Source organism: Mesoplodon densirostris, chromosome 3 (assembly GCF_025265405.1).
Source record: "Mesoplodon densirostris isolate mMesDen1 chromosome 3, mMesDen1 primary haplotype, whole genome shotgun sequence".
NCBI classification, from domain to species: Eukaryota; Metazoa; Chordata; class Mammalia; order Artiodactyla; family Ziphiidae; genus Mesoplodon; species Mesoplodon densirostris.
The window spans coordinates 129,167,969-129,195,335 of record NC_082663.1 but is presented as its reverse complement, the minus strand read 5'-3'; the positions used below and the strand labels follow the sequence as shown (position 1 = coordinate 129,195,335).

Genomic DNA, 27,367 nt, shown 5'->3' with positions numbered 1-27,367 from the left:
AGCTGGAATGGGGGAGACACACTATTTCAAGAACACTTCAGGCACTGTACTTAGCCCTTGAGGTGTGCATTACAAATCACAACAGTCTTTCAAGTCATTCCTTGAATTATCTTCATTCTTCAGAGGAGGAAACTGAGGCTGAGAAGTTTAACTGCCTTGCCCAAGATCATGTAGCTTGGAACTGCAGAAGCCGGGATTTGAACCCAGCTGTCTCCGGCTCCAGAGCCTTCCCTGTCAATCATGACCCTTCTTCCTCAACTGTCCAGCCCTCAGTGAGTGCCCTGTGGTGTTCCATGTGGTTCTGCATCCCCCAACCCCATCTCAGCTGTGAGGAGGCATAACAGTCCTGGTGCCTGCCAAGGGTTAATGGTGGTAGGGGCTAAGTGATTCCAGATGGGCCAGCCAGATGCCTGGGCTGGCCGGAAACCGGCAGCCGCCAGCTTCCCAGGGGAGCCACCAGCGGCCGCCCCCTCCCCTCTGTGCTGCCTCTCTGGCCCCCAGCTGTCCCCTTGCCCTGGGGTCCACCAGCCTCCTCTCCCTAGCTAGAGTCCACCTCTAAGACACTTGTAGACAAAGCATCCCAAGGGCCCTCCGGCACAGTGAGTCCACCCGTGTTATGAACAGATGGGGAAACTGAGGCTCAGAGAGGACATGGTAATTATCCAAGGCCACACAAGAAGTGCACAGCTGGGTCTCCTGACTCCCAGACTATCTATTTTGGGTACTGGGAGTTGAAATGCCTCCTTGTTCTCCCGCACTGACCTGGTCCGAGAAGTTGGGCCAAGGCTTTAGAGGTGAATGGCCAAGGCAAATGCCTGGAGGGAAGTTGTAAAGACTGATGGAACCTTTGGGCAGGAAGACCTGACCCATATTCCCCTGTGACTCCATTGCCACCAAGCTGGACCAGGCCCCCTCTCTTGGGAGGCTCTCACGGCCCCCACCACATTGCCTGGAGCTTGTCTGAGAACGCTTCTCCCTCTGTGTGGTCCAGCCAGATGCTCTGCTGGGCAGTCCCCACTGGGACAAGACCAAGAAATGAGTGCAAGATAGGTTACCGTGGTTGGCATGAAATCCCACCCTCCTTCCCCCCATGAACAGGAACCTGGGGTGAGGCCCAGGAGGAAAAGGGTGTAGACAGAGGGCAGGATGGAAGGAGCTCTGGGCAGAGTCAGGCTCTACCTGTGTGACCTGGGACACCTTTCTTCCCCTCTCTGGGACTCCATTTCCCCATGTGTACAGTAATAGCGGCAGGGTGACACAACCCAACTCTATGTCCTTTTAAAATGAGGCCCTTGGTCAGGAGTCTGTGATTAGAGATGTGTTCTGATCCGAGGAAATGATGGTTGAAGAAGTGAGGGGGGGCTTCCCTGGTGGCGCAGTGATTGAGAGTCCGCCTGCCGATGCAGGGAATATGGGTTCGTGCCCCGGTCCGGGAGGATCCCACATGCCGTGGAGCGGCTGGGTCCGTGAGCCATGGCCGCCGAGCCTGCGCGTCCAGAGCCTGTGCTCCGCAACAGGAGAGGCCACAACAGTGAGAGGCCTGCGTACCGCAAAAAAAAAAAAGTGAGGGGGTGAGAAGCCCAGGGGTTCCCGGAGGAACCTTGGCAGACCTTAGTGCAGAGGATAGAAACGGAACGCAACAGGCACTCGAAAATGAATGAGAGATGGGGAAGGGATAACCCAAGAAGAGGGTGGGACAGGAGGGCCAGTTGACACTGCAGTGTGGGTCTTCTGCTGGGGTCAGATCACCTGTATCTGTTCCACCATGTGACTCATGAGGCGTGATTCTGCTCTAGCTCTGCCATAGCTGTGTGAGCTTGCGAAGCTCATCTCACTCCTCTGGGCTTCAGTTCCTTGTCTATACAGTGAGGAAATAATTCTTTCTTGGTACTCCAGGGGTTTTGAGATGATGGAGGAAGATGTCTGGAAATCTGAAGTTTTCTGGATGACCTTGGGCATGTCTCTTTCTCTCTCTGTGCTAATTCACCCGTGGACCTTTATTTCTTCTTATGAGAAGTGACTGATAACCTCAGAAGGGCTTTCTCTCTTCCAAGTCACCTTTTCTCAGAAGCCCTTTCTGATTCCCTTAAGCCTCTGCGAGTGCCCCTCTAAATGCACTCTCAGCCCCCCTGCCCTCCCTGGGCACTGTCTCTCCCACTAGCCTAGGTACCCTGAGGTCAGGGACTGTAACTTACTACTGCATCCCAACACCCAGCAGTGTCTGGCACATAGTAGGTGCTCAACAAGCTTGTTTAAGGAATGTATGTCGATGGAATCAACCGGATAGGTTATCAGAGCTCCTTTTTACAGATGGGAAAGCTAAGGCACAGAGAAGGGACCCAGCCCCAGGTGCCACAGCAAGGGGAGTCTGCCACTCGAGACAGGCATCAGGTAAGTGGGGCCGGGCCACTCTTTAATAAAAGTGACTCAGCGGCTGGCTGGCGTGGGCTGCGGAATTTCTAAACATCTCCTCACATCCTGAGTGAGCAGGCTACAGGAGGGAGCAAGCAGAGGGAAAAGAGGAAGAAAAACAAGAAACTTGGGGGAAAAGAAAGAGGGAGGGGGAAATAAAATTGAAAACAGACGCACGCGTCCACCCTCCCCGCCCCCAGCCCCCCTTCTCCCAGCTGAGCCAATCAGAGGCCGCCCTGCAGCCTTTCCCCCAAAGTGGGGGGGCAGGGAAGCCCACGGTGGTGTGAGCTCCTGGGGCTGCCAGCAGCCCGCAGTCCCTGCCCGCCCAGTCTGGAGCCGGAGAGGAGGGACTAGGAGAGCGCCCGGGCCCCTCTGACCAGCGGCACCAGGCAGCAGCCTGTGCCCAGCGATACAGACAGACAGATCCAGGGCGGCCCCTCCTGGCAGCCCTGCTCCTCCAGAGGGATGCTTTGGGAGTGAGGCCACTCCTCACCCCCGTAGCCCCTCACTCCCTCCATTCTCCTGAGGCTCTGGGAGCCTGCAAAAGTCCTCACTGCCCTCCTACCCTGCCGCTGCCCAATTTCGGGTCCAGCAAAGTCTTTCTGATAACAGGAGAGGGTAGGCAGCGAGGAGGTCTTCCTGGAGGGGGTGACAGCCCAGAGCCCAGGACCTTGCCCACACTTCAGAAGGCATCAGCAGCAAGGTAAGTGCTGGGAAGAGGAGGGAACCCCAGCCCCTTGTCCTGTCCCCTTGTCCCAGACTGCGCCTTCTTGGGTAGGTCAAAAAATGGAAAATATTTTTAACCAAACCAGATGGGAGGAGGCTGGGAGGCTGTCGGCGACATCAGGGCTGGAGGAGCCAGCTCTCTGCTGTTCAGGCTGCTTCTGGGGTCGGTGCCCCCTGCCCTCATCAAACAAATTTCAGAGGTTTCTGGGTGCCGAGCAGGGTGGGGGGGACCTCCAAAGCAAAGCACAGCCTGTGGGGGGGGGTGGCGGGGAGAGCTGGGAGGGGTGTGAGAGGGGAACTGAGAGATGGCCAGCAGGGTACATGGCAAGAGGACCTAGCAGGGAACGGGGACCTCAGATCCACTGCCTCTGTCCCTGGGCCCAAGCCTTGTCCCTAAGAATCTGTCTGGCTCTAGGCCAGTCGGCCGCCAGGCAACCTCTCAGGATTTAAATGGATTTGCAAATTTTCCAGATTCCTAAGATGTCCTTCCAAACCCCCAGCGGCTGGGAAAGTGCGAAGGCGAGGGGGCCATGGCAGGCCCGTGCTAACAGTCACAGTCGTGCAGCCTGGGCCGGGGGTTTGGGATCTGGCAGTCAGATCTGGGGGCCCCTCTGTGAAGAAGGGGGGTTGGCTGCTGGGCCCTTTCCTCTGGTCCCAGGCAGCAGCTCAGGCCTCCTCACTGTCTCCCTCCTTCTTAAATATGAATCTGATTCCTTCTGTGAGTCTCCCTAGTAGAAGGTGCCTATAGAAAGCCCAAACTCCTAATAGCGGCTGCCACTGATCGACACTTACTGCATGCCAGGACCATGTGGAGTGTTTTATAAGCATGATCTCCTGTAACGCTCACCAGCAAATCCAGAGGCAGGGACTGATTTTATACCCAATTTACGAGTGAGGAAACTGAGGCTCACAACAGCCACAAAACTGTACCACACAGCTAGTAGGTGGCAGAGCTCAGGGAGATAGTAACCTCCCTGCCCCATCACAACAGACTTGGGCTTTGTGTTCCTGCCGGTCAGATCCCAGGATTCCCGGAAGGAATCTTCATGATCCTGACAGTGGGCATGCGCTTCCTTCCCACTTTCCCTTTTCCTTCAAGGACCCTCCCTATTCTACCTCCTCCAGGCAGCCTTCCCAGGTTCTTCTAGTCTTCCAAGAGCTTACCATGCCCATCATCCTGGAGCCTTGTTGCTTGACCCTCTGTTTCTGTTCGTGTTCTGTTTACACATCAGAGATTGTTTGGGCCCCAGGCTTCCCCATGTTGTGTTCTGGCCCCAGTGTTCCCAGGAGGCCAGTGGGGCTGAGAAAATGTGGTTGTGAAGGGGAGGAGGGACTGACTGAAGGCCTTGTGTTCCCAAGGGTGAGCCCAGAACCCAGGCCTCTTGTCTTCCTTCAGGCGCCTTTCCAGAACCTTATGTGTGTCCCCCAGACATTTTCCTATATGTCAAGGCGGGGGAGTGCCCCTGCCTCTGTGATCCCAAAGTGCACAGAGGCCTCTAACGAGATCTTCTGAAATCAGGCAGTCCTCCCCTGCCTCCAGGCATCAGGGCCCTGAATCCACAGCACTTGGGGACATGCAGACCATGTTGGTCACCATCATGGAGTGTTTACCCTGTGCTGGGCACAGAGCCTGGAACCTCGTATGCCTTATAATCCCCACAACGGGTTTTTGGAATCGGTATTATTCTTACCCCTGTTTTGTTTTGGTTTTTTTAACATCTTTATTGGAGTATAATTGCTTTACAATGGTGTGTTAGTTTCTGCTGTATAACAAAGTGAATCAGCTATACATATACATATGTTCCCATATCCCCTCCCTCTTGCATCTCCCTCCCACCCTCCCTATCCCACCCCTCTAGGTGGACACATAGCACGGAGCTGATCTCCCTGTGCCATGCAGCTGCTTCCCACTAGCTATCTATTTTACGTTTGGTAGTGTATATATGTCCATTTCACTCTCTCACTTCGTCCCAGCTTACCCTTCCCCCTCCCCGTGTCCTCAAGTCCATTCTCTACATCTGCGTCTTTATTCATGTCCTGCCCTTAGGTTCTTCAGAACCTTTTTTTTTTTTTTTTTAGATTCCATATACATGTGTTAGCATACGGTATTTGTTTTTTCTTTCTGACTTACTTCACTCTGTATGACAGACTCTAGTTCCATCCACCTCACTACAAATAACTCAGTTTCCTTTCTTTTTATGGCTGAGTAATATTCCATTGTATATATGTGCCAAATCTTCTTTATCCATTCATCTGTCGATGAACATTTAGGTTGCTTCCATGTCCTGGCTATTGTCTTACCCCTGTTTTGAAGACAAGGAAAAGAAGGCTCAGAGAAGCTAAGTGACTTTCCCAGGGTCACACAGTTAGTTGGTAGAGTTGGTATTTAGGCCGAGGTCTGCCTGAAACCAAAGACTTAACCCCCTTGCTCCCAGGGAGCCCCTGGTCAGAGCAGAGAGTCTCCATCCTCCCACAGAGCCTGCTCCTGGCTCCAGCACTTTCTCCAGCAGAAAGATTAGCTTCAGGCCTGACCTGCTCCCAGGTCCACCCGGGCCCTGGCTTGGTCCTGAGTGAGGAAGGAGACCATCTGGTGAGTCCCCTCCCTTCAGTGGTGATCGGGCAGCCCTCCCTCCTCTGTGGGAAGAAGAGCTGAGACTTCTAATTGCCCACAGATGTGGGGCAGCGGGAAGCACCGTGGATTCAGAGTCAGGAGACCCAGCTCTGGTCCTGGCTCGACTCAAATCCACTGTGTGGCCAACCTCAGGCCCCCATGTCCTCTTTCTTGCTGCGTCCGCATCTGGAAGGCAGTGAGCACGGTGGGTAAACAACACCAGGCTTGGCATCTGATGAGCCCCGCTTGGCTCTGGCTGACTGTGTGACCCTGGGCTAGCGCTCTGCCTCTCTGGGCGTCAGGCCCCTCCTCTGTGAGCAGTAGGGTGGGATGCAGGGTCCACAAAGTAATAATACAGATAAGGTGCTTAGCACAGTTCCTGCATCTCCTGGGGCTGGACTTAATGCCAAAGGCTAAGAGAGAACAGCCGCTCTCCCCGCCTCCTGCACGGGACGACCTGGCTGTGAAATTGGTCTGCACCTCGTGAAGTGCTATGCCCACAGAAGGGAAGGGACCTGGGCACCATGGGTGTGCTAAAGGCTCAACTCTATCCTCCAGACACAGTCTTGTTCTGAGACCAGCTGCCTTCTCGGTTGAAGGAGGGGACTCTGGAGGGGACTCGGGGTGCTTTGCTCAGGACAGGCTACTGAGTGGTGAGGAGGGAGGAAGGAATGAGAGAGGCCCCAGACATTCCTGAAATGTACCCCCTCACCCCATTTCTCGCACGTGGTTCAGAACCCTGCAGGCAGTGGACCCTTGGAAGGGGGAGATCTTCCTGCCCTGTTTTCCACAGCTCCCACAACCCTCCACCATGTCTCCCCAGCATCAGAGCTTGTAACGCCTCAACTGGGAAGCCATGTGTGCAGGATGACAGAACTGGGACCAGCCCTCTCTGAGCACTTTCATTGTGCTTTACATCCATTACCATCAAGTCCACTGCTGTATTCCTTAGCGCTTGGAACAAGCCTGGCATTCAGTGAGTGCTTAATAAATATTTGCTGAACTAATTTAATCATCGCAAACCACCTCAAGGAGTGGGTATAAACTCTCCATTTTACAGATGAAGAAATGCCCAGAGAGGTTAAGAGGTTAAGTCAGTTGCCCAGAGTCCCACAGCCAGGATGTGATGGAGCCAGGATTTAAACCGGGTGTTTCTGACTCCAGAGTCCACGAATGCGAGGCTGGGTGGGTTCTGGGTCTCGGCTGTGGTGCCCCTCAGAGGTCCAGAGGTGGTCATCAGACCCGGCAACCCATCCTGTGCGACTGTGGGTGAGTCAGTCCCTCTCTGGGTCTCAGTTTTCCCATCAGTAAAACAAGGAGGTTGAACAAGATGATCTCTGAGCTCCTTCCAGCCCTAAAACAATTCCAGGATTCCAAGCCACACCAGCCCAGATTGGCAGCTGCACAAGCTCTGTTGTGTACTCAGGGATCATGCATATTTAACTTCACAGTGAAAGGGTTTTTTCTTACCCTTTTTCTACACATTACAGAAAGTGGTCAGGATCGATGACCTCTAATGGAAAGCGGTGCCCTATAACAAGGAGGAGGGACATTCTGACAATCAGAGCGGCCTGTTAATGCACTCAGTTTCTTGGGGAGCTCTGAGGTCGTGTTTTCCCAGTGCCCACAGCCCTCTTTTCCTGGGATACTGAGGAAGGAGGGTCAGGAGGACTGCCTGTGAGGGTGTGTGTGTGGATGCTGTGACCCTTTGCTGATTTTCGAACTTCATAGGCTCTGATTTCAAAAGGAAGCAAGGCTTTGACCCATGGTAGATGAATGAATGATGGGCTCCAGAGGCAAGGGAATGGATGCAGAGACCCACCTTTAATGGAAGGAGTGTGGAATTCACACACTGTTTCTTCCAGTGTAGAAGGCCCTCCCAAGACTTCAGACCCAGAACCCTCAGGCAGAAGAGCTTCCTGAACCCCCCAGGCCGTGACCCCAGGATCCGCCTTTCCCAGATGCTTTCTGGGACGCCCGAGCCCAGCCTACTGCAGGAGGTTGAAAATCAAGGTGTATTGCTTTAACTGCATTAGTACCCTCTCTTCTCCTCGCTTCAGATCAGAGCTATTTAATGTCTCAGGTGTCCAGAGCCTTTCATCTGCCAAAGGTACCAGCTTCTCTGCCCTGTGATGGAAAGGGTTGTCGCTTGGGAGGTAGGGGCAGCAGGGCCAGGGGGGTCAGATAGTTCCTGAAGGTCAGAAGTGAAAAGGATTATGGGGATCCCTGTGCTCAACTTCCTTACTATATGCACGGGAAACTGAGGTCCAGAGAAGAGGAGGGACGTGCCTCAGGTCCTACAGGTTGTCCGTGATAGCACTCAGCCCAGGACCTGGCCTGCAGGTCTGGACTTTCCTCTGTGCCAGCGCATGTGCTGAATCTTCACCATCCACCTCTGTGGTCCAGGGCTTAGGCTCCAGCTCTCCCCGGGGTGAGGCCACAGGGCAGAGTTTTGGCTGAAAAGGAGCAACACCATCCTGATGAGGGATGGGAACCCCTCTGGGTAGTCTTGTGGACCGTGGAACCTTTGGTTACATCACTTCTCCATTCTGGCCATAATTTCCTTTTACATAAAGTGATGGGGTGGGGGGCAAGGAGACAGCTCAGTGACCCCAGAGGTTCCATCCAGCTCTGTTCTTAGCCCCTGAGAACTCCTGCCAGCCTTTGTGTGGCTATTTCGCATGTTGTTGCTGCCCTGGTTACCTTCTGTCCTGGGAAGTGGAATCATAAGGGCTGTGACACGCCCTCTTCTAGCTTCTTCACTCCTGAGGCTGAGCCTAAGTGGTCATGGATGGCGGAGGGGGAAGGTCCAGAGTCAGCCCCAGAGGGCAGGGCTCAGATTTACAGACCTGTCCCTGAAGCCCTAAAGGTAAAGGCTCAGGTGTGACTCAGTGGACCATGGGCTACTCCTGTCTTAACTGTACTTGTGTCCTTATCAGCCCCCAGGCTGGGGCCTTTTTGCTGAATGGATAATGAAATAGTGATAAATAAGTGTATGGAGAGATGGATAAACAGGTTGGTGGCTGCCTGCATGGATGGATGGATGGATGGATGGATGGATGGACAGACAGATGGCCTCCCCTTTAGTCCAGGGAGCAAGGGTGACTTCATGAGCATTCAACATGTGCAGTCACAGCGGGCTCCATGCTTAGAAGGGCCTAGCATTGCCTTGAAATGCTGAAGAGTCTTTTAACAAGGGTCCCTGCATTTATATTTTGCACTCGGCCCCGCAAATTATATAGCTGGTCCTGCCAGGGAGTTCAGGCTGGGTTTGAGATGGCTTCATCCCTGAGACTGGTCTCGCTGCCTCCACTGTCCCCATTCTAATCCATGCTCTCCCACAAAATGCCAACCTACTCCGTTCACTCTCCTTTGTGAGAGGCCCCCATCCCCATAAGGGCTTGGACTTGTGCCATTGTCACTGCCCAACCAGCAGCTAGCCCCCTACTCTCACTGTCAATACCCTGACAAGTTGGCTTCCCAGTGCCTCCAGGGCAGAGCCCAAGTCCTTACTCAGCACCCCAAACTTTTCCCAGAGTGGCCTCTGCCCTCCTTCTCTGCCCATCCCCTGCCTCTTTGCTGAAGAGCCCCAGTTTCTAGCCTAACAGATCTCTCTGTGCCACCACCCGGATGCCTTGCGATCTCCCCCTTCCGTAACTGCTCATGCAGAGCTTCTGTGAAATACCCTTCCCTGGCCTCGTCCACCAGAGAACCCAACTCAAGGCCACCCTCTCCCCCCTTGAAATCGTCCTATAATCATAATAATTACCATTTACTGAGCACCTGTTATACATCAGGAGCCTTTCTTCATCATCTCTAACCCTCACAGCAATGGAAAAGGATATCTCTTTTGCTGTCTTCCAGAAAATTGGGACTCAGGGAAGTTAAACTCAGAGAGGTCACATGTTTATGAGGTAGTAGAACTGGGACTTTGACCTGGATTAAATGGCTTCTAGCTGGGACTGCGGCCCCTGGCCTGGCTGAACCCCTCCATGTGCTTTCACTGCCCCGGGAGGCGTCAGGCACAGCCTGCTGGCATCAGGGCCCCATATGTCTGTGCTACCCCCTCACCAGCCCATCCCATCACCTCCCTGGAGGGGAAGGGTCACCATCGCCTGCCTATCCCAGTTTCCCAGCCCAGGGAGTGCTGAGTTTTTAGGGGGCAGCCGAGAACCAGAAGAGCTGACTCTACACAGCCATTTGATCTCTCATGCTGGGTAAGCATCTATTGAGCACCTACTGTATGCCTAATCCCATATGAGGAACTTGAAGACATCCCCCACATTGTTAGATGGGTTTCCTCATTTGTGAAAAATCAAACTAAGAGGCCAAGACAAAGGTAGAAGAAAGAGCTGGTTGGCAGACAGTCGACTGGGAGTCATTAGACTTGCGTTCTGGTCCTGGGTTGGCCTTTAAATCCTTGGAGTGCGCCAGGAGGAGACCCGACCCTACCCAAGCTGAGCCTGCTGACAATACCAATAACAACCGCAGCTACCCTTCCTGGCTTTCCCATCACCCCATTTCCCACACGCATCCTTTGCTGACAAGCTTAGCCTAGCGGGGTCTCAAGGCCAGCGAGTGAGTGAATGAGTGAGTGACTTATTCTCTCGTGAGTGAATGAAGAACAGTCACGTGGCCACTGACTTGGCCGAGGGCTGGGCGCCAGGCCCTGCTCTGAATATTTTCCTTGTATTAACTCATTCAAAGGCCTTGACAACTCGATGACGAGACCTGACTTACAGATGGGAAACCCAAGGCGCAGGGAGGCTGAGTAACAGTTAAGTGGGAGACTTGGGGTGGGCGACTGGAGGAAGGGGTGAAAACAGATGCTGGGAAAGCCAGAGAGGAGTGAAACGTGGGCGTTTTCTCCCCTCTGGCTCTGCTGCCCAGGAGGGCTCTGAGGGGAATCTCAATGCTCCGTAATTGGCAGCAATCAGCGGCAGGTTCTCCTTAGCCAGCTGCCCTGCCCGATGTGCGGGCTCTGGGCTGCTGGGGGAAGGCCGCGTGCTGGTGGGTCAGTCTGAACGGCCGAGGCCTGCCCCCTGCCCACTTGGCTCTGAGAACCATTCTATGTGTGGCCCCCACCCTGGCCCAGGGCTGATCTCGGGCTGGCAGCAACCAGGGGAACAGAAGGTTTGCTTGTCTGCGCCTGCTGCGCCCCGCTCCCCAGCCCCAGCCTGGGACCCCTCTCAGGGGCTCCTCTGGCTGCCAGGGCCTGATGCTCCTCGTTGCCATGGCACTGGCTGGAGATGAGACTCGGGGGGTTGGCTGTGGGGGGCGGGTTTCAGGGAGGGCAGCTGAGGGATGGTGGAGGCCTGGAACTCTGCAGCTGCAGAGGCCCCCAGGCCCTCTGTGAACAGTGGAAGGGGTGCTGGAGCTTCAGCAGGGGCAGGCCTGGACCCTGAGCACAGCAGGCCTGTGGCAGAGCTGACCACGCACCTAGCCTGACTACCGGGATGCTCTTTCTCAGAGGTGTCTGGGACAGGCCTCATGGTAGACCAGAGACCTGCTTGGGCACTGCCTCTGCCAGACCCAGGCTGTCCTCAGCAGAGACTCCTCTCCTCAGCCTAGATGCTGACCCTCAGACTCTGCAGTGACATCGCAGAAAGGTTCTGAGTTCTACCCTTACTTGACTTCCAAATTCCTGGGTGAGCTGGGGTAGATCCCTGGGGCTCACTCTGCCCCTCAGTGAGGGAGGGACAGGACTGTAACCTCTGAGGATCCCTCATCCCTGAGAGCCTGGATTCAGTGTGGACCCCATTAGGGTGAACCCATGTGGGAGTGTTTCTCTGTGATCAGACCTGTTTCTGGGCAGAAGCTAGGCAGTCTAGCAGAGCAGTTAAGGATACAGGTTTGGAGTCAGATGGGCCTGAGTTTGCATCCCAGCTTATCATTGGCTTATTACTTATTGGCTGTGTGACCTTGGGCAAGTTGCCATACCTCTCTGAGACTTAGTTTCCCCCTCTGTGAAATGGGAATAATGATTATATCCTCCTCACAGGATTGTTGTGAGGATAAAACAAAATCCCCAGGTCATCTCATTTAGCAGAGTGCCTAGCTCTGAATTAGTAAGGGCTTTTGTTTGTTTTCAGATTGTGGAGCATCAGAAAAATGAATGGGAAGAAAAACGTCCTTGTTGTGGGGGACATTGGCATTGGTGAATGGAAGCAGGACCAATGGGTAGAGGATACGATGAGACAGATTGTGCTCAATGGAATAAAAATTTTCAAATAGTCTGACCTCTGAGGATCCTGGGCTGTCCAAGAATGGAATGGGCTGCGGGTGAGGTAGTGAGATCCCTATCATGGGAGGTGTGCAATTGGAGGCTGGACAACCCCTTTGTTTGCAGAGAGGGTGGGGGAGATGTGAATTGGGAGTACTTACAGCCCCTCCCAGCCCTAAGATTATAGGGCTCTGTGAAAGATGGTGTGACTTTCTCCCCGCTTATCCTGCCAGGTTCACCTGGCTGAAGGAGACTGAAGGAGAGGTTGGAAAACAGAGGGTGAAAGAATAAACCTGGTCAATTGTATATTGAGCTCGTACTGTGTGCCAGGCACAAGCTTGACACCTTTGCCTCCTGCCTGAGAGAGGCTGTCACATGAGTGTTGAGCCTGTGTGCTGTCAGTCTGCCCAGGATCGAGCACCAGCTCCAGTACTGGTGAAATCCGTTGGGCAAACAGTTTGACCTCTCTGTGCCTTGCTTTCCTCATGTGTAAAATGCGGAAGCAACACTGATGTCATGGATTGTTCTGAGATCATTCACATTCAGGCCTTAGCCCAGGCTTTGGGTGATAAGAACTAAATCGTAGGTAGTTATTCTTCTTCTTGTTGTTATTTTCAAGGCCTTCTAAGTCCTTGTTCCTTTTTGAAGGGGCCACTGGGGCCTAGCTGGGATCCAGAGGACTCTAGTGCAGGGATCACTGAGCCTGGGCAGAGCCAGGCCATATGGGCCGGGGAGTGGCCATGGGGATGAACAGGGAGGCCAGCGAGGCGCCGGGGGAGGCAAGCAGTGTTTGCTCGGCAGGCGGGTGGACAGGCGTGCACAGTGGGCCTCCCTCCCTCCCTGACCTCCTTCTCAGGACTGCTTCCCAGCCTGTGTGGGGACCCAGGCCCCCTCCCCTGGGCCCCCAGCGGACATGAGGCACACACTGAGCGCTTTCCCATGAACTGTTCCAAGGAGCTTGGCCTGCTCCCCCTACCCCCAAGTGCGGGTGAGGGGGTGTGCGGGAGCGGGGGCTCGGACTCGGGGGATCAGCCCTTTCTTTATCAGCCTGACTCCGATCCAGACAGATGTTTCGTCTTATTTTGAACTTCCAGAAAATAGGTCATTTCTTTCCATTGTGTCCCTGGGGAGGCCTCCTGGGGAGAGGAGCACAGAGTGAGTGACAAGAGCATGGGGGCCTCACTTGGGCCCCTGGGGAGCTGGGAGGACAGCATCCTCCCCCCTCTGTCATGATGAGCCAGCCGTCTGTCAGCAGGGCCAGGGCTTGAAGGGTCTTAAAGGCTGGGCTAAGAAGCTGGCCTTTACTGAGGGCAGATGGAGAGCCATGGAGGCGCCAGGGAAGGACATGGTCAGATGGGGACATCAGAAATGTTCCTCTGGTTAGGGTGTGAGAACAGGCAGGAGGGGACAGACTGGAGGTGATAGGGGAGGGGTTGGTACAATGGGGCAGGCAGAGGCCACCAAGTTTCTCCTGGAGGGGGCAGGGGTAGGGGCATCCGGTTGACGGTCCATGGAACTAGCACTGTTCTTCCACTCACTTGGACTTCCAGACCAGCTGGATCCCATGCCAGGCCCCAGCTTAGCTGATTTCTGCTGCTTTGTTTGGGAGACCTCATAGGTACCTGGAAAGCAGGAAGGTCCTCTGGGTCTAGAAGCAGCGTGGCAGAGAGTTGGGCCTGGGTGATCAAGCTGCATCACTGTGTGATTTGGGGCAGGTTGCTCACCCTCTCTGACCTCCATGTGATCCTGAGGTTTGTGGGGAGATTCAGTGTGTCGGGTGGAGTGCTCAACCTTTAGCGGCAGAAGGGTCATCGGATTGAGAGGGGCAGGTGAGAGCCGCATAGCCTCCGCCCCTTCCCAGCTTTCTATCCGCTGCCCGTAACTATCTCCCAACCCAACGGAAACTGCTCTCCTTCCTGGCTCCCAGGCTGGGGTTCCCCTACCTGTGTTGCAAGATTGTACCTAAAACTCAGCCCACATGGGTCACACTCTCTGCCATCACTCTTGTACTTTCCCAACCGCTGGCGGGAAGACTCAGTCTCCAGCTCCAGATGCCTCTTGCCCCTACACACGCCCAGGACTGAAGCTGGCTGCCTTCTTCGAGCTGAGTCATGACATCCTGGCTAGGGCCCCTCCCCCGCACCCTACCCCCACCCCAGCATTCTAACTCAGCACAGCTTCTTCCAGAGCAGGGTCCTGAGAGTCACACCACGTCAGCCCCAGAAGTGTTCCTAGGACAGCCCTGCCCACCCTGTGTACAGATGGGGAAACTGAGGCTCAGAGAGGGGCAGGACCATATAAGCAGCCGACAGAGCTGAGCTAGAACCCACATCCCTTACTCTCAGCCAGGGATCAGTCCCCGAAGTTTGTGTCAGGGGCTGTGAAGTGTCTGTGGTGTGGAGGAGAGAGGACTAGACCACCGGGCAGGAGACCGGAGTCTGTGTCCCCCTTCTGCCAGCAACTTAGCAAGTCACCTGCTCTGAGTCTGTTTCCAATCCCCGCCAGGCTGGGACAATGCAGGGAAGGTGATATAAAGGTCTGTGTGTGGCAAGGGGGGTCGGTATCCTGTGGGAAGGGAGGGAGCAGCAGCTGTGGTTTGAACCGTAGGCCCTGAGCCACCAGCCTCACATCTGAGCCGGGGCTGGAGGCAGGGGCTGCCCAGCCAGGTGTGCTTCAGCACCCCATTGGCCAACTGAGCCCAGGATTGCCTAGGTCAAAACACTGAGACCTATCCCTGTCCTTTTCCAAGCCTCAGTTTCCCCATCTGTACAGTGGGGCACGGTAAGGGGGCTGGATCAGATAGCTGGTTCCTGAGGGCCTCGGAGCTCTGACATTCCAAGACTCTGACCCCACGACCGGGCCTCCTCCTCCCTCTGGCATCTTGTTTATTCAGAGCATCCCTGGCCCAAGACTGCTGGCCTCAAGCACCCGCTTCTCCCCGGAGCAGGGCTTCCTCCCACCCCCATTTCACTGCTATTTCTGCCCAGCCTGTTCCCCACCTCCAGACTGAGTGTCCCTCTGTCCACTCAGATACGCAGCCCCTCCAACTTCTAAACTAGCTCAGTGCCAGCTCCCAAACCCTTTCCTCCGCCACATTCTCATCTCAGAAAATGGTATTGTGCCCCCAGCACACACACACTCCTGCCCGCTAGTACTCTAAGCCAGACATAGGGGTGGGGCTCACTCAGGATACCTCTCTCTCCAGCCCTCCTACATCAGATCACCAAGTCCTGTCTTTCTGGGCTGGATAAATCTCAGTCCAGTCTGTTTCCATCCGTCCCCGCTGGCCTCAGCCCAGCCAAACCCAGTAAACAGAGTAATGGTGGCAGAGCCGTCCGCCTTGGCTCAGTCTCTGCTCTGTGTTCCTAGGCAACTTCCGTAAGCTCTCTCTGCCTCAGTTTCCCCATCTAAAATGGGACGATCCTTGTATCTACCTCATAGTGTTGTCTGAGGAACAAGTGAGTAGATCTGTGTCAAGTGCTCAGAACGGCACTTGGCACAGTACGTACACAACACGTGTTGGATCTGTGGCTTGTCTGTGCCCGCATGTGCACGTGTGTTCAGGTGAGTTTGGGGTACCGTGTGCACATGCTCTATGCGTGCTGTATGTGCACAGCTTTGCTTGTGCCGGGTATACATGTGACTTGCCGCGCATGTGCACACCTCACATGGGCACGTGGGAGAGCACAGAGGCTGCAGTCTGGGCGCCGTGGAGCTGCGTGTGTGCATGTGTGGGCGTGCACGTGTCTGGTGCCGACGTGAGGGCTGGGCACACACAGGGCCCGCTGCACACGGGTGTGTTTCAGAGCAGTGTGTGAACGAGCGCGTAGGCAGGAGCCTGTGCTGTGTGTGCACGTGCTCTCCGTGTGCAAGCCTCCCCCACTGGCAGCCATGCAGCACACCCCCGCCCCCAGCCTGCCTGTGTCGTGGGAGCCTTGGGACCCCGAGGGAGGGAAGCTGCTGCTAGCGGATGTGGCCAAGATGGACTGGATTTATTTAGATTAAGGCGGTGGGAAAGGAGTGGAAGCTTGTATGAGCAGGAAGGAGAGAAGGCTGGGGCTCTCACAGTGACTCCTCAAGCACGCTTGCTCTCCTGGGCTTGGGGTCCTCTGCTCACTTGGGGTTCTCCCCTGGACCAAGGGAGGGGTTCCCTCTGACTCACTGTGAGGAGCTGGGCAATTATCTCATCTTTGGACTTCTATACCCCCAAGCTGGCCAAAATAGGAGGAATCACGAGAACTCGCCTCATGTGCAAAGGGGGGGGGTCTCTGAGGGTCCCCTCCCTCTCTCTGCTCCAAGGGCCTCCCCAGGCAGGAGAGTGTGACAGGAAGGGGGATGCCTCCTCCCTGGCTATGACACCCACCTTGTCCCAGGTGGTTCCTCCTTGGAGCGCAGCCCTGCCCCTGAAGAAGGGGAGTGGTCACAGGCAAGTCCTCCACCCGCATATCAGCCACCTGGGCCCCTCTGGGGTCGGCTGGAAATACAGCAGCCCCTGGGAAGCACAGAAGTCTATAAGGCATTGGATGGACAACTGGGGGTGTCAGGGAATCATCCAACATGGCCCAGGAGGTCATGTCCCAAGCCCCACTCTGGTTCCTCCCAGTCCACCGGCCTGTGGCCCACACCACGCTTCCCCCTGCCACCTCCTGAGTGTCCACATCACCCGTCTATTTGTCTGGAAGTCACCTGAAAGACTGAAGTCCAGAGACGGAAGCAACTTGTCAAAGTACACACAGCAAATCTGGGACCAAATGGTCAGGGGATTGAATCCATGGAATGAGATGGGTTATGGATTCTCAGTCTACGTCAGCCTCAGGAATGTTGCCCTTCCTCTCATCAGTCCCTATGTCCCCAAACCACCCCGGCAGGAATAATAGTGACCAGAATCTTCTCTCTGGCAGTTTTAGAGCAGGATGGCTCTTTGAGATGACCCATCCAAACCTCTCCCTGTGTGGATGGGGAAACTGAGTCCCAGAGAGGGCTGGAGACACACTCAGTCTCAGAGTAGGTCTGAAGCCCCATGTGAAATGCTCATTTCATAAAGAGAGAAGCCAGTCCAAGATCCCTGGTTGTCCATATTCTCCCAAAGGTGGCTGCACTCTCCCTGAGCTCCTGTGCCCAGCCCGTCCTCTCCCTGCAGCCTGATTCTGTCTTTTCGCTGTGTGACTGGGCCATGACTCTGTCCGTCTCTGGGCCTCTGCTGCCCGTTCAAGAAGGCCCCTCCCAGCTCAGAGTCTCAGGGACTCTAAGCCCCCTTAGCGCCAGGCCTAGCAGGAGAGGAGCCAGGGTCGGGGTGGTGGGGGAGGCCGCTTGCCCGCCCAGGGGCCCAGCCCACAGCCTTCCAGAGCCAGGCCAGTCCTAGTTGCCGTGACCTCCCATCTCCAGGCCAGCCGACCAAATTCCTCCTTTAGAATAATAAACAGTGTGGCCAGCCAGGGAGGCCAGGAGAGGAGGGGCAGGGAGGCTGAAATGACCCCCTCCCCCAGCCTCCGCTGCTAACGATTTTCTTTGGCTGAGATCTCTGGTAGGAAGGGGGGATCCAGAGGGGCACCCACCAAGGGACAGATAGGCCTCTGTGGTGGATGCTGGCTCCGCCACGGCGCTGCTCCCTCCTGCTGGAAGAGGCCTGGCATCCAGCTGGAGGGCTGGGGCAGGAGGGATGGGAGAGGAGGGCACTGTGGAGGGGGCCTCAGATTGGCTGGGCTTTGAGTCTAAAGCAACTGGGAGAGGGGACCCTCAGGCAGGCTGGTCTGAAGGGATGGGGAGAATGAGGAGGAGAGCAGGTTCGTTCAGGGAGCTTCTTAGGGCGCTGGGCAGAGCTGAGACCAGCGATCCCCAAGCCAGAGCCCTTGCCTGTGTCCCATGACTAATGTGTAAATGCAGCCCTGTAAGTGGTATACTTGCCATCGTCCCATTTTGAGAGCTGGAGACTGAGGCCACTGAGAGAGTGACGGTGCAGGAGGTAGCCCTGCTGGGGCTCAAACCCAGATCCCCGCCCTGGCATGGGAACTGAAAGGGGTGAGATGAGAGTGGAGTGGGAGCAATCGGTGTGTGGCCTTAGGAGCCGGGCCAGGCAGGGCAGCCACTCAGGGAAGGCAGGAGCCCCACTCTCCCGGTTGCCTTGTCACCTGGTCTCTCCCACATTTCTTGCTCTATGACCCCCACCCACTTCTGGCCTTCTTCCTGTTGATCCTGCAGTCAGACCTTTGCAAGCCTGGCTATTGATGGTTATTTTGGACCCTCGGTTGGGGCTGCCAAGGGCAGGGGTAGGGCAAAGACGCACGCAGCGCGATCCATCTCTCTCCATGTCCCTGCTTCTGTCTCCCTCTGCCTCCATCACCCGGTGCTTCCTTTCTCTCTGTCTCTCGGCGTCTTTGTCTTTCTACTTCTATCATTCCAGTCCCTTTGTCTCCCTCCAGGACAAGCGCTGCTGTGTAGCCTCGGGTAAACTTCTTCCCCTCTCAGAGCCTCACTCTCCCCATCTGGACCCTGGAGGTGTGGGTGGGGGCTTTGGATTCAACAGTTTCCAAAGACCGCCAAAGCCGTGCTGTGCGGGGTGGCCTCCCCTGGGCCCAGCCCCCGGCCCCTCCCTCCTGGGCCTCCCTGGGCAGCTTGGGGCTGAGTAAAGGGGGCCGGTGCGGGGGGGTGCCCCCCACATTCCACAGCCCCCGCTTCCCTCCCCAACGCCGCCTCCATTTCCTGTTGTGCTTGTGGAGCTGTGGGAGTTCTCCGGGTTCTGGCTTACCCCCTCCTTCTCCCCTAGGCCTTTCATCACACTTTCCCAAATATTTGTCCTGGCAGATAAGAGCCTGGTATTGGAACTGTCACCCGGAGGACAGGCTGTTAGAGCTGGCGGGCCCCTGGACACCATCCAGCCCAAGACCCGCCCCCCACATACATACAGAGAAACCAAGGCCCAGGGAGAAGCAGGGGGCTCAGCCGAGGCCATCAGGGAGGTAGAGGCAGAGCCACAGCAGGGTCCAGGCACCCTGTGAATGGGCCCGGCACAGGGGAGGGAGCTCCTTGGGCATGAGTGCCCTCTTGGTGGGGGCTCTGAGTAGCCTTTGACTTTAGCCCGAGGGATCCAGAGGCTGGGTGGCTCAGGCTGGGGCTTACTCTGCAGGACCCAGGCAAAGATGGGCCCTGGCGCTGCCTCTGGCTACTCTGGGCCCTGACCCCTGTTTAACTCTGCAGGATACCATGCGGCCTCCGAGTGCCATGCGAGCTCCTGTCCTCGAAGGTAGGTAGACTCGGGATAGGGGTAGAAGGCCCTGGGGAGCCATCTAAGTAGGATCTGGAGCTGGCGGGGTGGTGCATGCCAGCACCAGGGCCCGGGCACTGCTCTGCTCTTGACCTTCAGTTCCCTGCCTTTCCAGTTGCTCTCAGTGGAGGCCTCTTTCCACTGCCCACCCCTCAGCTCAGAGGCCTCAGTCGACCTCTGCCTGCCCAGACACATCAGCTCAAATCCTTGGCTTGGCCCTCCACACCACATGTCCCCTCACCAGCAGTCCCCACCCCATTCCCTAACAGTCACCCTGGTCTCCCATCTCTTGTCAGCACTTGTTGGTACTAGTCCAGCCAGTCTGGTTCCAGTGGGGGACTCCCCTACCCTGCCTGGACCCTTCATTGGCTGTAAGCTCCCAAGTCTGGGTGGGCTTCTCCAGGCAATCAATGCTGACCAGGCAATCAGTGACCAGCCAAAGGCCCACCCAAAGATGACTGACCCACTGGCTGAGCACCCACCTGTCTAAGTGGGTGCTTATTTTCACCTCATGTTCCCTGCCGAAGTGGGCCAGGGTGGGGAGGGCAAGGCTTACAGAATCCTTCCCCGGGGGATATCAGCAAGGGGAGGGGAAACCAATCACTTGACATCCCCCGATCCCCAGTCCCCTTCAGCCTCCAGGGGCCTCAATATCTTTCGTGCCCCAGTCTGCCTCACTCTGGACTACCTTGGCCACCACTTCCCCAAGGAGGGCCATCTCTGGGATTTGGGGCAGAAGCTGGACATCTGGGGCAGCTGCAGGGAAGAGGCTCAGAAAGTGACCTGGGAAGTAATGCAGGAACTGGAGGCCTGGGAATTGCTTCCCGAGGATTTCCTGATGCCTTTGAGAGAACGTGCCTGCAGCCTGAAAGCTGCACTGCAGAAGGACTCCAAGGCTGGGGGTCTCTAGGAACTAAGATCAAGAGGCCAGGAGGCCAGAAGGAGTCCCTGGAGACCAGGCTCTGGGCAAGCAGGTCTCAGAGCCATGGGTTCCCGTCTGTGTTCTCTGTGGATTAGGGAGGTGTGTTCTTCAGGGTCAGCTGTCGGGGAGAGGTGCTGATGTTCTTGTGCCCTGACGTCTGATGCCTCCTCTCCCAAAGGCCAGGTGCTGTTGCTGCCCTTGCTGTTGTTGCTGGGACCACAGGCCTCCTGGGGCCTGGTCATCACACCCCCGGGGCCAGAGCTTGTCCTCAATCTCTCCAGCACCTTTGTTCTGACCTGCTCGGGTCCAGCTCCAGTGGTGTGGGAACGGATGTCCCAGAAGCCCCCACAGGAAATGACCACGACCCAGGACGGCACCTTCTCCAGCGTGCTGACACTGACCAATGTCACTGGGCTAGACACAGGAGAATACTTTTGTGCCTACAAAGGCTCCCACGGGCTGGAGGCCAGCGAGCGAAAACGACTCTACATCTTTGTGCCAGGTGAGGGCCCCCGGCCTGTGTACTCACTCCCTTATTCCTCTTCACAACTGCAGGCATCTGGGGGAAGTTCAGAAAGTGCCTTGCTGATATGGTGAAACACAGCTGTCTCAGAAATGCAGATGAATCAGGGAATCCAGCCTGGTTCAGTGCAGGAGTATGTTCACTCCCACCCCCTTGCTCTGAATATTTGTCTGCTCCCTGCCAGCCCACCCCATTCCTGGTTCCCAAGAACTCTGCATTCTCAGCTGGTTCTAGTATGCACCCTCTTGGCCTCCACATCTCATTTTCCCCATTCTCCGAGCTCCAGGTACCAGCTGCCCTTCAACTTGCAACTGATCTTCTTTCTCAGGCCAGTGCTGTCCCTATCAAATGCTAAAGCTAGAAGGGACCTCTGAGAGCACGCTTATTCTGTAGTGGGTAGACTGAGGCCCAGAGAGAGAAAGAGACTTGTTCAAGGTAACAGAGAAAATCAGGGCATAGCCAGAAACCCAGCTCCTCTGACGTGTATTCTTGGCTTCACCTATGGCAGATCCCACTGTGGGCTTCCTCCCTGTTGACCCCGAGGAACTATTCATCTTTCTCACGGAAATAACTGAGACCACAATTCCATGCCGAGTGACGGATCCGAGACTGGTGGTGACGTTGCATGAGAAGAAGGTGGATGTCCCGCTGCCCATCGCCTATGACCACCAACGTGGCTTCTCTGGTACCTTTGAGGACAAGACCTACGTCTGCAAAACCACCATCGGGGACAGGGAGGTGGATTCGGACGCCTACTATGTCTACAGCCTCCAGGGTGAGCCCCCTTTCTGGCCTGGTGCTCAGCAGAGGCAAGTATGACCCTCCACAGAGGTACAGACCTTTTCGGATAATACAGTGTGCAATTCCATTTTTCACTGAATTCTCACTACAGCCTTGGAAGGCAGGTGTGTTGCCCCATTTTACAGATGAGAAAACTGAGGCTCAGAAAGAGGACGGAGTATGTCCAAGGTCACAGGAAGCATTAGTGGTGGAGCTGGGCTGTATACTGCGGTAGGCAAAGGCACAAGCTTTGAATCAGTGGGGTTTGAATCCCAGCTCTGCCACTTCCCATCTGAGTGACTGCACAAGACACATAATCTCTCTGAGTCTGCTGCTTCCTCTGTAAAATGGGGATAATACTGACTGCTTACCTAGTGGGATTATTGTGAAGATTAAATAAAACAAAAGATGGAGAGTATGTGGTTGTGCTCAATAAATTTCTTCTGTACTCAGATGCCCAGAGAGTACTTTGATTTCAAAATTGTTACCCCTTCTAGAATGTCAGCTTCATGAGGACAGGAGTTTTGTCTGTTGTGTTTCCTGCTAAAGCCCCAGTGCCTAGAATAGTAGGTATTTAATAAATATTTGTTGAAAGAGTGAATCTTTCACACCAGTTATCCCTTCCCTCTCTGGACCCCCACCCCGTCCTTAAACAGATGTGCTGGTGGCTGGGGGGTGACTTCCTCAGTCCTAACTAAGCCAGTCTCTTTCCACCAGTGTCATCCATCAATGTCTCAGTGAATGCGGTGCAGACTGTGGTCCGCCAAGGGGAGAACATCACCATCATGTGCATTGTGACTGGGAATGAGGTTGTCAACTTTGAGTGGACATACCCACGCATGGAGGTAATGCCGGGCCACGGGTTGGAGGAAGGGTCAGGCAGGGATGGATATTTCAGCTTGTAGCCTGACTTCATGGACCTTTCCTGATGTGGGTGGCTTGCCCCAACTTTCCCTACAGAGTGGGCGGCTGGTGGAGCCAGTGACCGACTTCCTCTTTGAAATGCCCCACATACGTTCTATCCTGCACATCCCCAGTGCCGAGCTTGGAGACTCAGGGACCTACATCTGCAATGTATCAGAAAGCGTGAGCGACCATCGAGATGAAAAGGCCATCAATGTCACCGTGGTCGGTGTGTGCCTTAGGCTTACCCCCAGCCCTCAGTCTGAACTGGACCCAGACCTTGTCACAGCCCTGGGATACTGTCAGCCATGTTCTAATCCATCTCTAGCCTTAGTGCCAAGCAAAGCCCCCTTTTCAGGATAAACCAAAACCAAAGCACAGTACCAGCCCCAAATCCAATCCTAATCCCAACCTAGACTTCCCACCTAGCCAGAACCCGAGCCCCAACCCAATTTCTAAATCCCAGCTGCCACCCCCGGCCCAGGCAGCCCCATCCCCAAATTCAGCCAGGCTGTAACTCATCTCCGCCACAATCCTGAGACAGAACACACCAAAGAGCACTACAACCCCAGTCCCAATCTTGAACCCAGCCCCCAAACCAGTATCAGCCCCAAATTCGGCTCCTGCTCCAGTCCATCACAGTCCCCACCTGAACCCCAACTCAGGTAACTCCATCGCTGGTTCAGTTCCTAAAGCCTGAGGCCCCGCCCCCAGGAGGTGCTGCCCCGTTGGAGGCCGGGCACAGCCCCGCCCCTGACGGCCGCCCCTTGCAGAGAGCGGTTACGTGCGGCTGCTGGGAGAGCTGGACCCTGTACAATTCGCGGAGCTTCACCGCAGCCGGACACTGCAGGTGGTGTTTGAGGCCTACCCGCCGCCCACTGTCATGTGGTTCAAGGACAACCGGACCCTGGGTGACTCCGGCGCCGGCGAGGTTGCGCTGTCTACACGCAATGTGTCTGAGACCCGGTGAGCAGCTGCCTATCCACTTCATTCTTGAAGTCATTATTCTCTGCATTCGGCAGGCAGCCCACAGCCTTAAGCTACTTGACAAACCTATCGAGGCCCATCTTTCCTGAGAGCCTACTACATGCCAGGCGCCATACCAGGGGCCTGTGCCAGGCACTGGGGATGCTGCATAGACCAGAACAGACAGTTCCAGCCTTCCTAGAGTTTCCTATCTAGAGGGGAAAACGGACGCTGGTCATACGATCACCCAGATGTTTAGTTGTCCTTGTGATGGGTGGAGTCAGCAGGAAGCAGCCACAGAGAAAAAGGCAGGAGACTGGAGAAGAGGGTGCCAGGCAGGTCACTGCCACCTATGCAAGAATGGTGGCCCTGAGGCTGGAGATGAGCAGGCTGACCTGAGGCGCTGCATGTTAGGATAAAGCAGTGTCAGGCCTTTCTGAGAGGGATGAGATGTGGACGGATGGAGATGGTGCTTCCCCTCCACCACGCCCCCCACCCCATCCGTCCTAACCCTCCCTCTTGGCTCACTGGAGCTGCCTATGGGTGGGGATTCAAAAGTCCTGGCACTGCTACTGAGACCCATGTGACCTTGGCACTCCCCTTCCACTCCCTGGACCTTGTTTTTCTGTCTTTACAAGAAAGGAGGGGGCTGTAGGACTTCTTCCAGCTCTGATAGCTGGGTCTCCTGGCCTGTCCTCCTCCTCAGGTATGTGTCGGAACTGACACTGGTGCGGGTGAAGGTGGCTGAGGCTGGCCGCTACACCATGCGGGCCTTCCATGAGGATGCTGAAGCCCAGCTCTCCTTCCAGCTACAGGTCAACGGTGAGGAGCCTTCCACCCTGCTTTCCTTCCTCTGACCCTCCCACCCCCATTCTCTCGCCATTCCTACACTGTCCATCCACCCACAGGAGGAGGAGAAGAGAGTGTCCAGGACTCAGGAGGCTGAATTCTAGGCCAGGCTCTGACACTGACCACTGCTGTGTGCACATCCCCTCTCTGGGTCTCAGTTTCCCCAGCTTTACGAGAAGGTCACTGGGCTAGATTGGTGTTTACAAAACCTCAGGCATTCACATCCCAGTGGCATGATTTTTCCTTCTCACACACCACTATACTACTAATTAGATATTTATTGAGCAACTACAATATGCCAGTCCATTCAAGTTTCTTGAGGCCCTGCCATGGTGGAGTTTGCATCCCAGTGCGGGGAAGATAAACATTCAAAAAAGGGGAAAAATCAGCAAACCATGTACAAGGTTAGAAGGTAACAAGTGCTGTGAAAGAAAACAAACAAACAGAAAAGCTGGGTAAGGAGGGTAGAGAGTCCTGGGGGCAGGGGATTGAGGAGAGTTACAGTTTCAAATAGCATGATCAAGATTGGCTGCCTGGAGATGACATTTGTGTGAAGACTTGAAGAAGGTGAGGGCAATAGCCAAGTGACTATTTGGGGAAAGGGCACACCAGGCAGTGCAAAGGCAGGAGCAATGCAGAAAGGCTTGTGTAGCCAGAACAGAGTGAAGGGGAGAGCGGTGGGAGATGAGGTCAGAGCTGAGATGGGGCAGTTGGGGGGACAGGAGAGGGTAGATCGTGTAGGCCTTCCTGGGCGCTTGTATGGACTTTGGCTTTTACTGTGACTGAAATGAAGAGCCACTGCAGGATTTTGAGCAGAGAAATGGCACAATAATGACTTAATGTTTTGTGAATTGACTTTCTAAAAATAAATTTATTTTGAATGAAAAGTGAACTTCTCCACTGTAGACGGAAAATCAGCATCACATGTATAAAGCAACCACTAAAATAAACTCTGAGAAAACAAAACAGTGCTATTAAATTCTAACTCCATGTTCTTGCAGGTCCAGGCCTCTGATCCTGAGGCCTGCCCTCTCTTTGTTAAAAGGGAAGATTAGCAAATCTCAGAGAGGTGTTAAAGACAGACTAGCACCCTACCGAGATTTTCCCTTTGAAGTACCCAGAAGGGGAATCTGTCAGTTTTCACATGGTGATTCCTGGTATTTAATGTTCACCTGCAGTCTGAAGCTCCCCTCCCCCCCAAGGGAGACTCTGGACCAGGTCCTCCCTGAGGGCCTTTCTTACTGTCTATCCTGACCTCTCCACCTCCTGGCCCGTGCCCCTCTCTCTGCAGTGCCTGTCCGTGTGCTGGAGCTGAGCGAGAGCCACCCTACCAGCGGGGAGCAGACAGTCCGCTGTCGTGGCCGGGGCATGCCCCAGCCACACCTCAGCTGGTCTACCTGCAGCGACCTCAAAAGGTGAGCAGACCCTGGGCCAGGGTCTCCCAGGGTACCCATAGCTGACTGGAAGGACCCATTGAAGGTCATCTAGTCCAACACCTTCCTCTGGGAACACTGTTCCAGGCTAGAGCCATATCCTAGAACATATGGCTTCTTGGAGATGCTCTGCGTGACCTAAATTGTCGCCTTTCCTTACTTTGACCCTGAGGCTCAAAGGAAGGGAGTGGATTTTGCAATCCAGGTTCTCAATTCTGGGGTAGGAGCGCCCCTGCTGGTCAGTTGAGGGATCACGGGAGGAACCAGCTCAGGACCAGGCAGTGGGAAAAAGGAACTGGACGTGCCCAGCTGCCTTCTACCACCACCGCGTGGCGCTACCTGCTTTTGGCCTCAGTTTTCCCGCCCGCATAGGGAAGCAAGGGACTGGAAACCGACCTGGCTGGTTCTCCGGCAGGTGTCCGCTGGAGCTGCCTCCCACGCCTCTGGGGAACAGTTCCGAGGAGGAGAGCCTGCTGGAGACGAACGTGACATACTGGGCAGAGGAGCAGGAGTTCGAGGTGGTGAGCACACTGCGCCTGCGCCGTGTGGATCAGCCGCTGTCAGTGCGCTGCACGCTGCACAACCTCCTGGGCCAAGACGTTCAGGAGGTCACCGTGGTGCCACATTGTGAGTCCTCCATCCTCCGTAGCCCCTGACGACCCCTCAGCCCCACCTCCACCCTGCTGTACTTGAAACCGTGCCTTGGAACTGCCCACAGCAGGCTAACGTCAGCATTCAGGGCCACGGCATTCAGGAGCATTGTGGGTGTATCTTCCTAGGCATTTGCACAATATTGGCACACGTGTGTACATCCACGAGTGTATGTGTATAAACCATGACAATGAACAGTGCTATCTTCTTTTGTATGTACACTGTTTGTATGTCCTAAGCTGTGTACACGAGCATGCTTGATCCTTGGACATGGGTGCAAACCCTGCAAGTGTAGATTTGTAAAGCGTGTAATGAAGAATGTCCAATCCCCACATACACGCATAAAGCTAGAGTGTGTGTCTGTAAGCATGTACACAAGCATGTTTATGGGTATAAACCCACTGAGGGTATGTTTGTAAACCATGTACATGAGCACCCCAATACCCAGGCAGGTATATAAACCCACGTGTGTACGTCTGTAGGCGTGTACATGCAGGTGCACAATCCCCATACAAGTGTGCAAACAATGTACAACTCCCGTGCACGTGTGCACACTGGCATAGTGCGTGTCTGTAAGCATGGAGATGCAGTACACCTTTTTGTAAAACTGTGCAACCCAATTCCCGTACATATATGCTTGCTGTGCCATGCATGTCTATTAGCAGGTACACATCTATGCAGAATTCTTATCCGTATGAACAGTCCCTACAGTGCCCAGACGCTTTTGCTACCTGCCAGTCCCTGTGCATGCATGGACCTGTGTGCATGTGCTTCATTTTTTCACCTATTTCCTCATTCAGTAAATAGCCACAGGGTCGCAGCTTCTCACTGGAGAAGGCCCAGCCCTGCCTGTCCTCCTACTGCCCAAAGTCCAGAGAGGAGGCAGACAAGGAACTAGGCAACCTCACTGTGGGGGTCAGCATTTGGGGGGAAAGCCTAAAGGGAGAAGGGGCTCCATACGCAGCTGTGGGATTCAGGAAAGTGTCCTGGTAAAAGGAAGCTTTAGGTCAATACCTGAAAGATAACTAGAGTTAGCCTGGTGAGGAATGGTGCTCTGGTCTGACGGAACAGCCTCTGCCCAGAGGCAAAGTGGGTTCAGAGAAATTA

The 27,367-nt window shown here is 55.1% G+C and overlaps 1 protein-coding gene across 3 annotated transcripts in view; it reads left to right on the top strand.

The window, feature by feature from the left end:
• Window positions 1-2,700: 2,700 nt before the first annotated feature.
• The window catches only part of PDGFRB (platelet derived growth factor receptor beta), a 38,799-nt gene continuing 14,132 nt past the window's right edge, over window positions 2,701-27,367 (top strand). Inside the window, exons 1-10 of one of the 3 annotated variants that reach the window (XM_060093633.1) lie at window positions 2,701-3,115; window positions 19,167-19,212; window positions 20,334-20,657; window positions 21,187-21,453; window positions 22,176-22,303; window positions 22,419-22,590; window positions 23,135-23,327; window positions 24,034-24,149; window positions 25,468-25,591; window positions 26,025-26,236. In XM_060093633.1, the coding sequence (XP_059949616.1) occupies window positions 19,173-19,212; window positions 20,334-20,657; window positions 21,187-21,453; window positions 22,176-22,303; window positions 22,419-22,590; window positions 23,135-23,327; window positions 24,034-24,149; window positions 25,468-25,591; window positions 26,025-26,236 (1,576 nt within the window). In that variant the 5' untranslated portion in view covers window positions 2,701-3,115; window positions 19,167-19,172. Of the gene's footprint in view, window positions 3,116-10,472; window positions 10,527-19,166; window positions 19,213-20,333; window positions 20,658-21,186; window positions 21,488-22,175; window positions 22,304-22,418; window positions 22,591-23,134; window positions 23,328-24,033; window positions 24,150-25,467; window positions 25,592-26,024; window positions 26,237-27,367 lie in introns of those variants that run through there. The other 2 variants (XM_060093634.1, XM_060093635.1) reach the window with 2 other exon arrangements.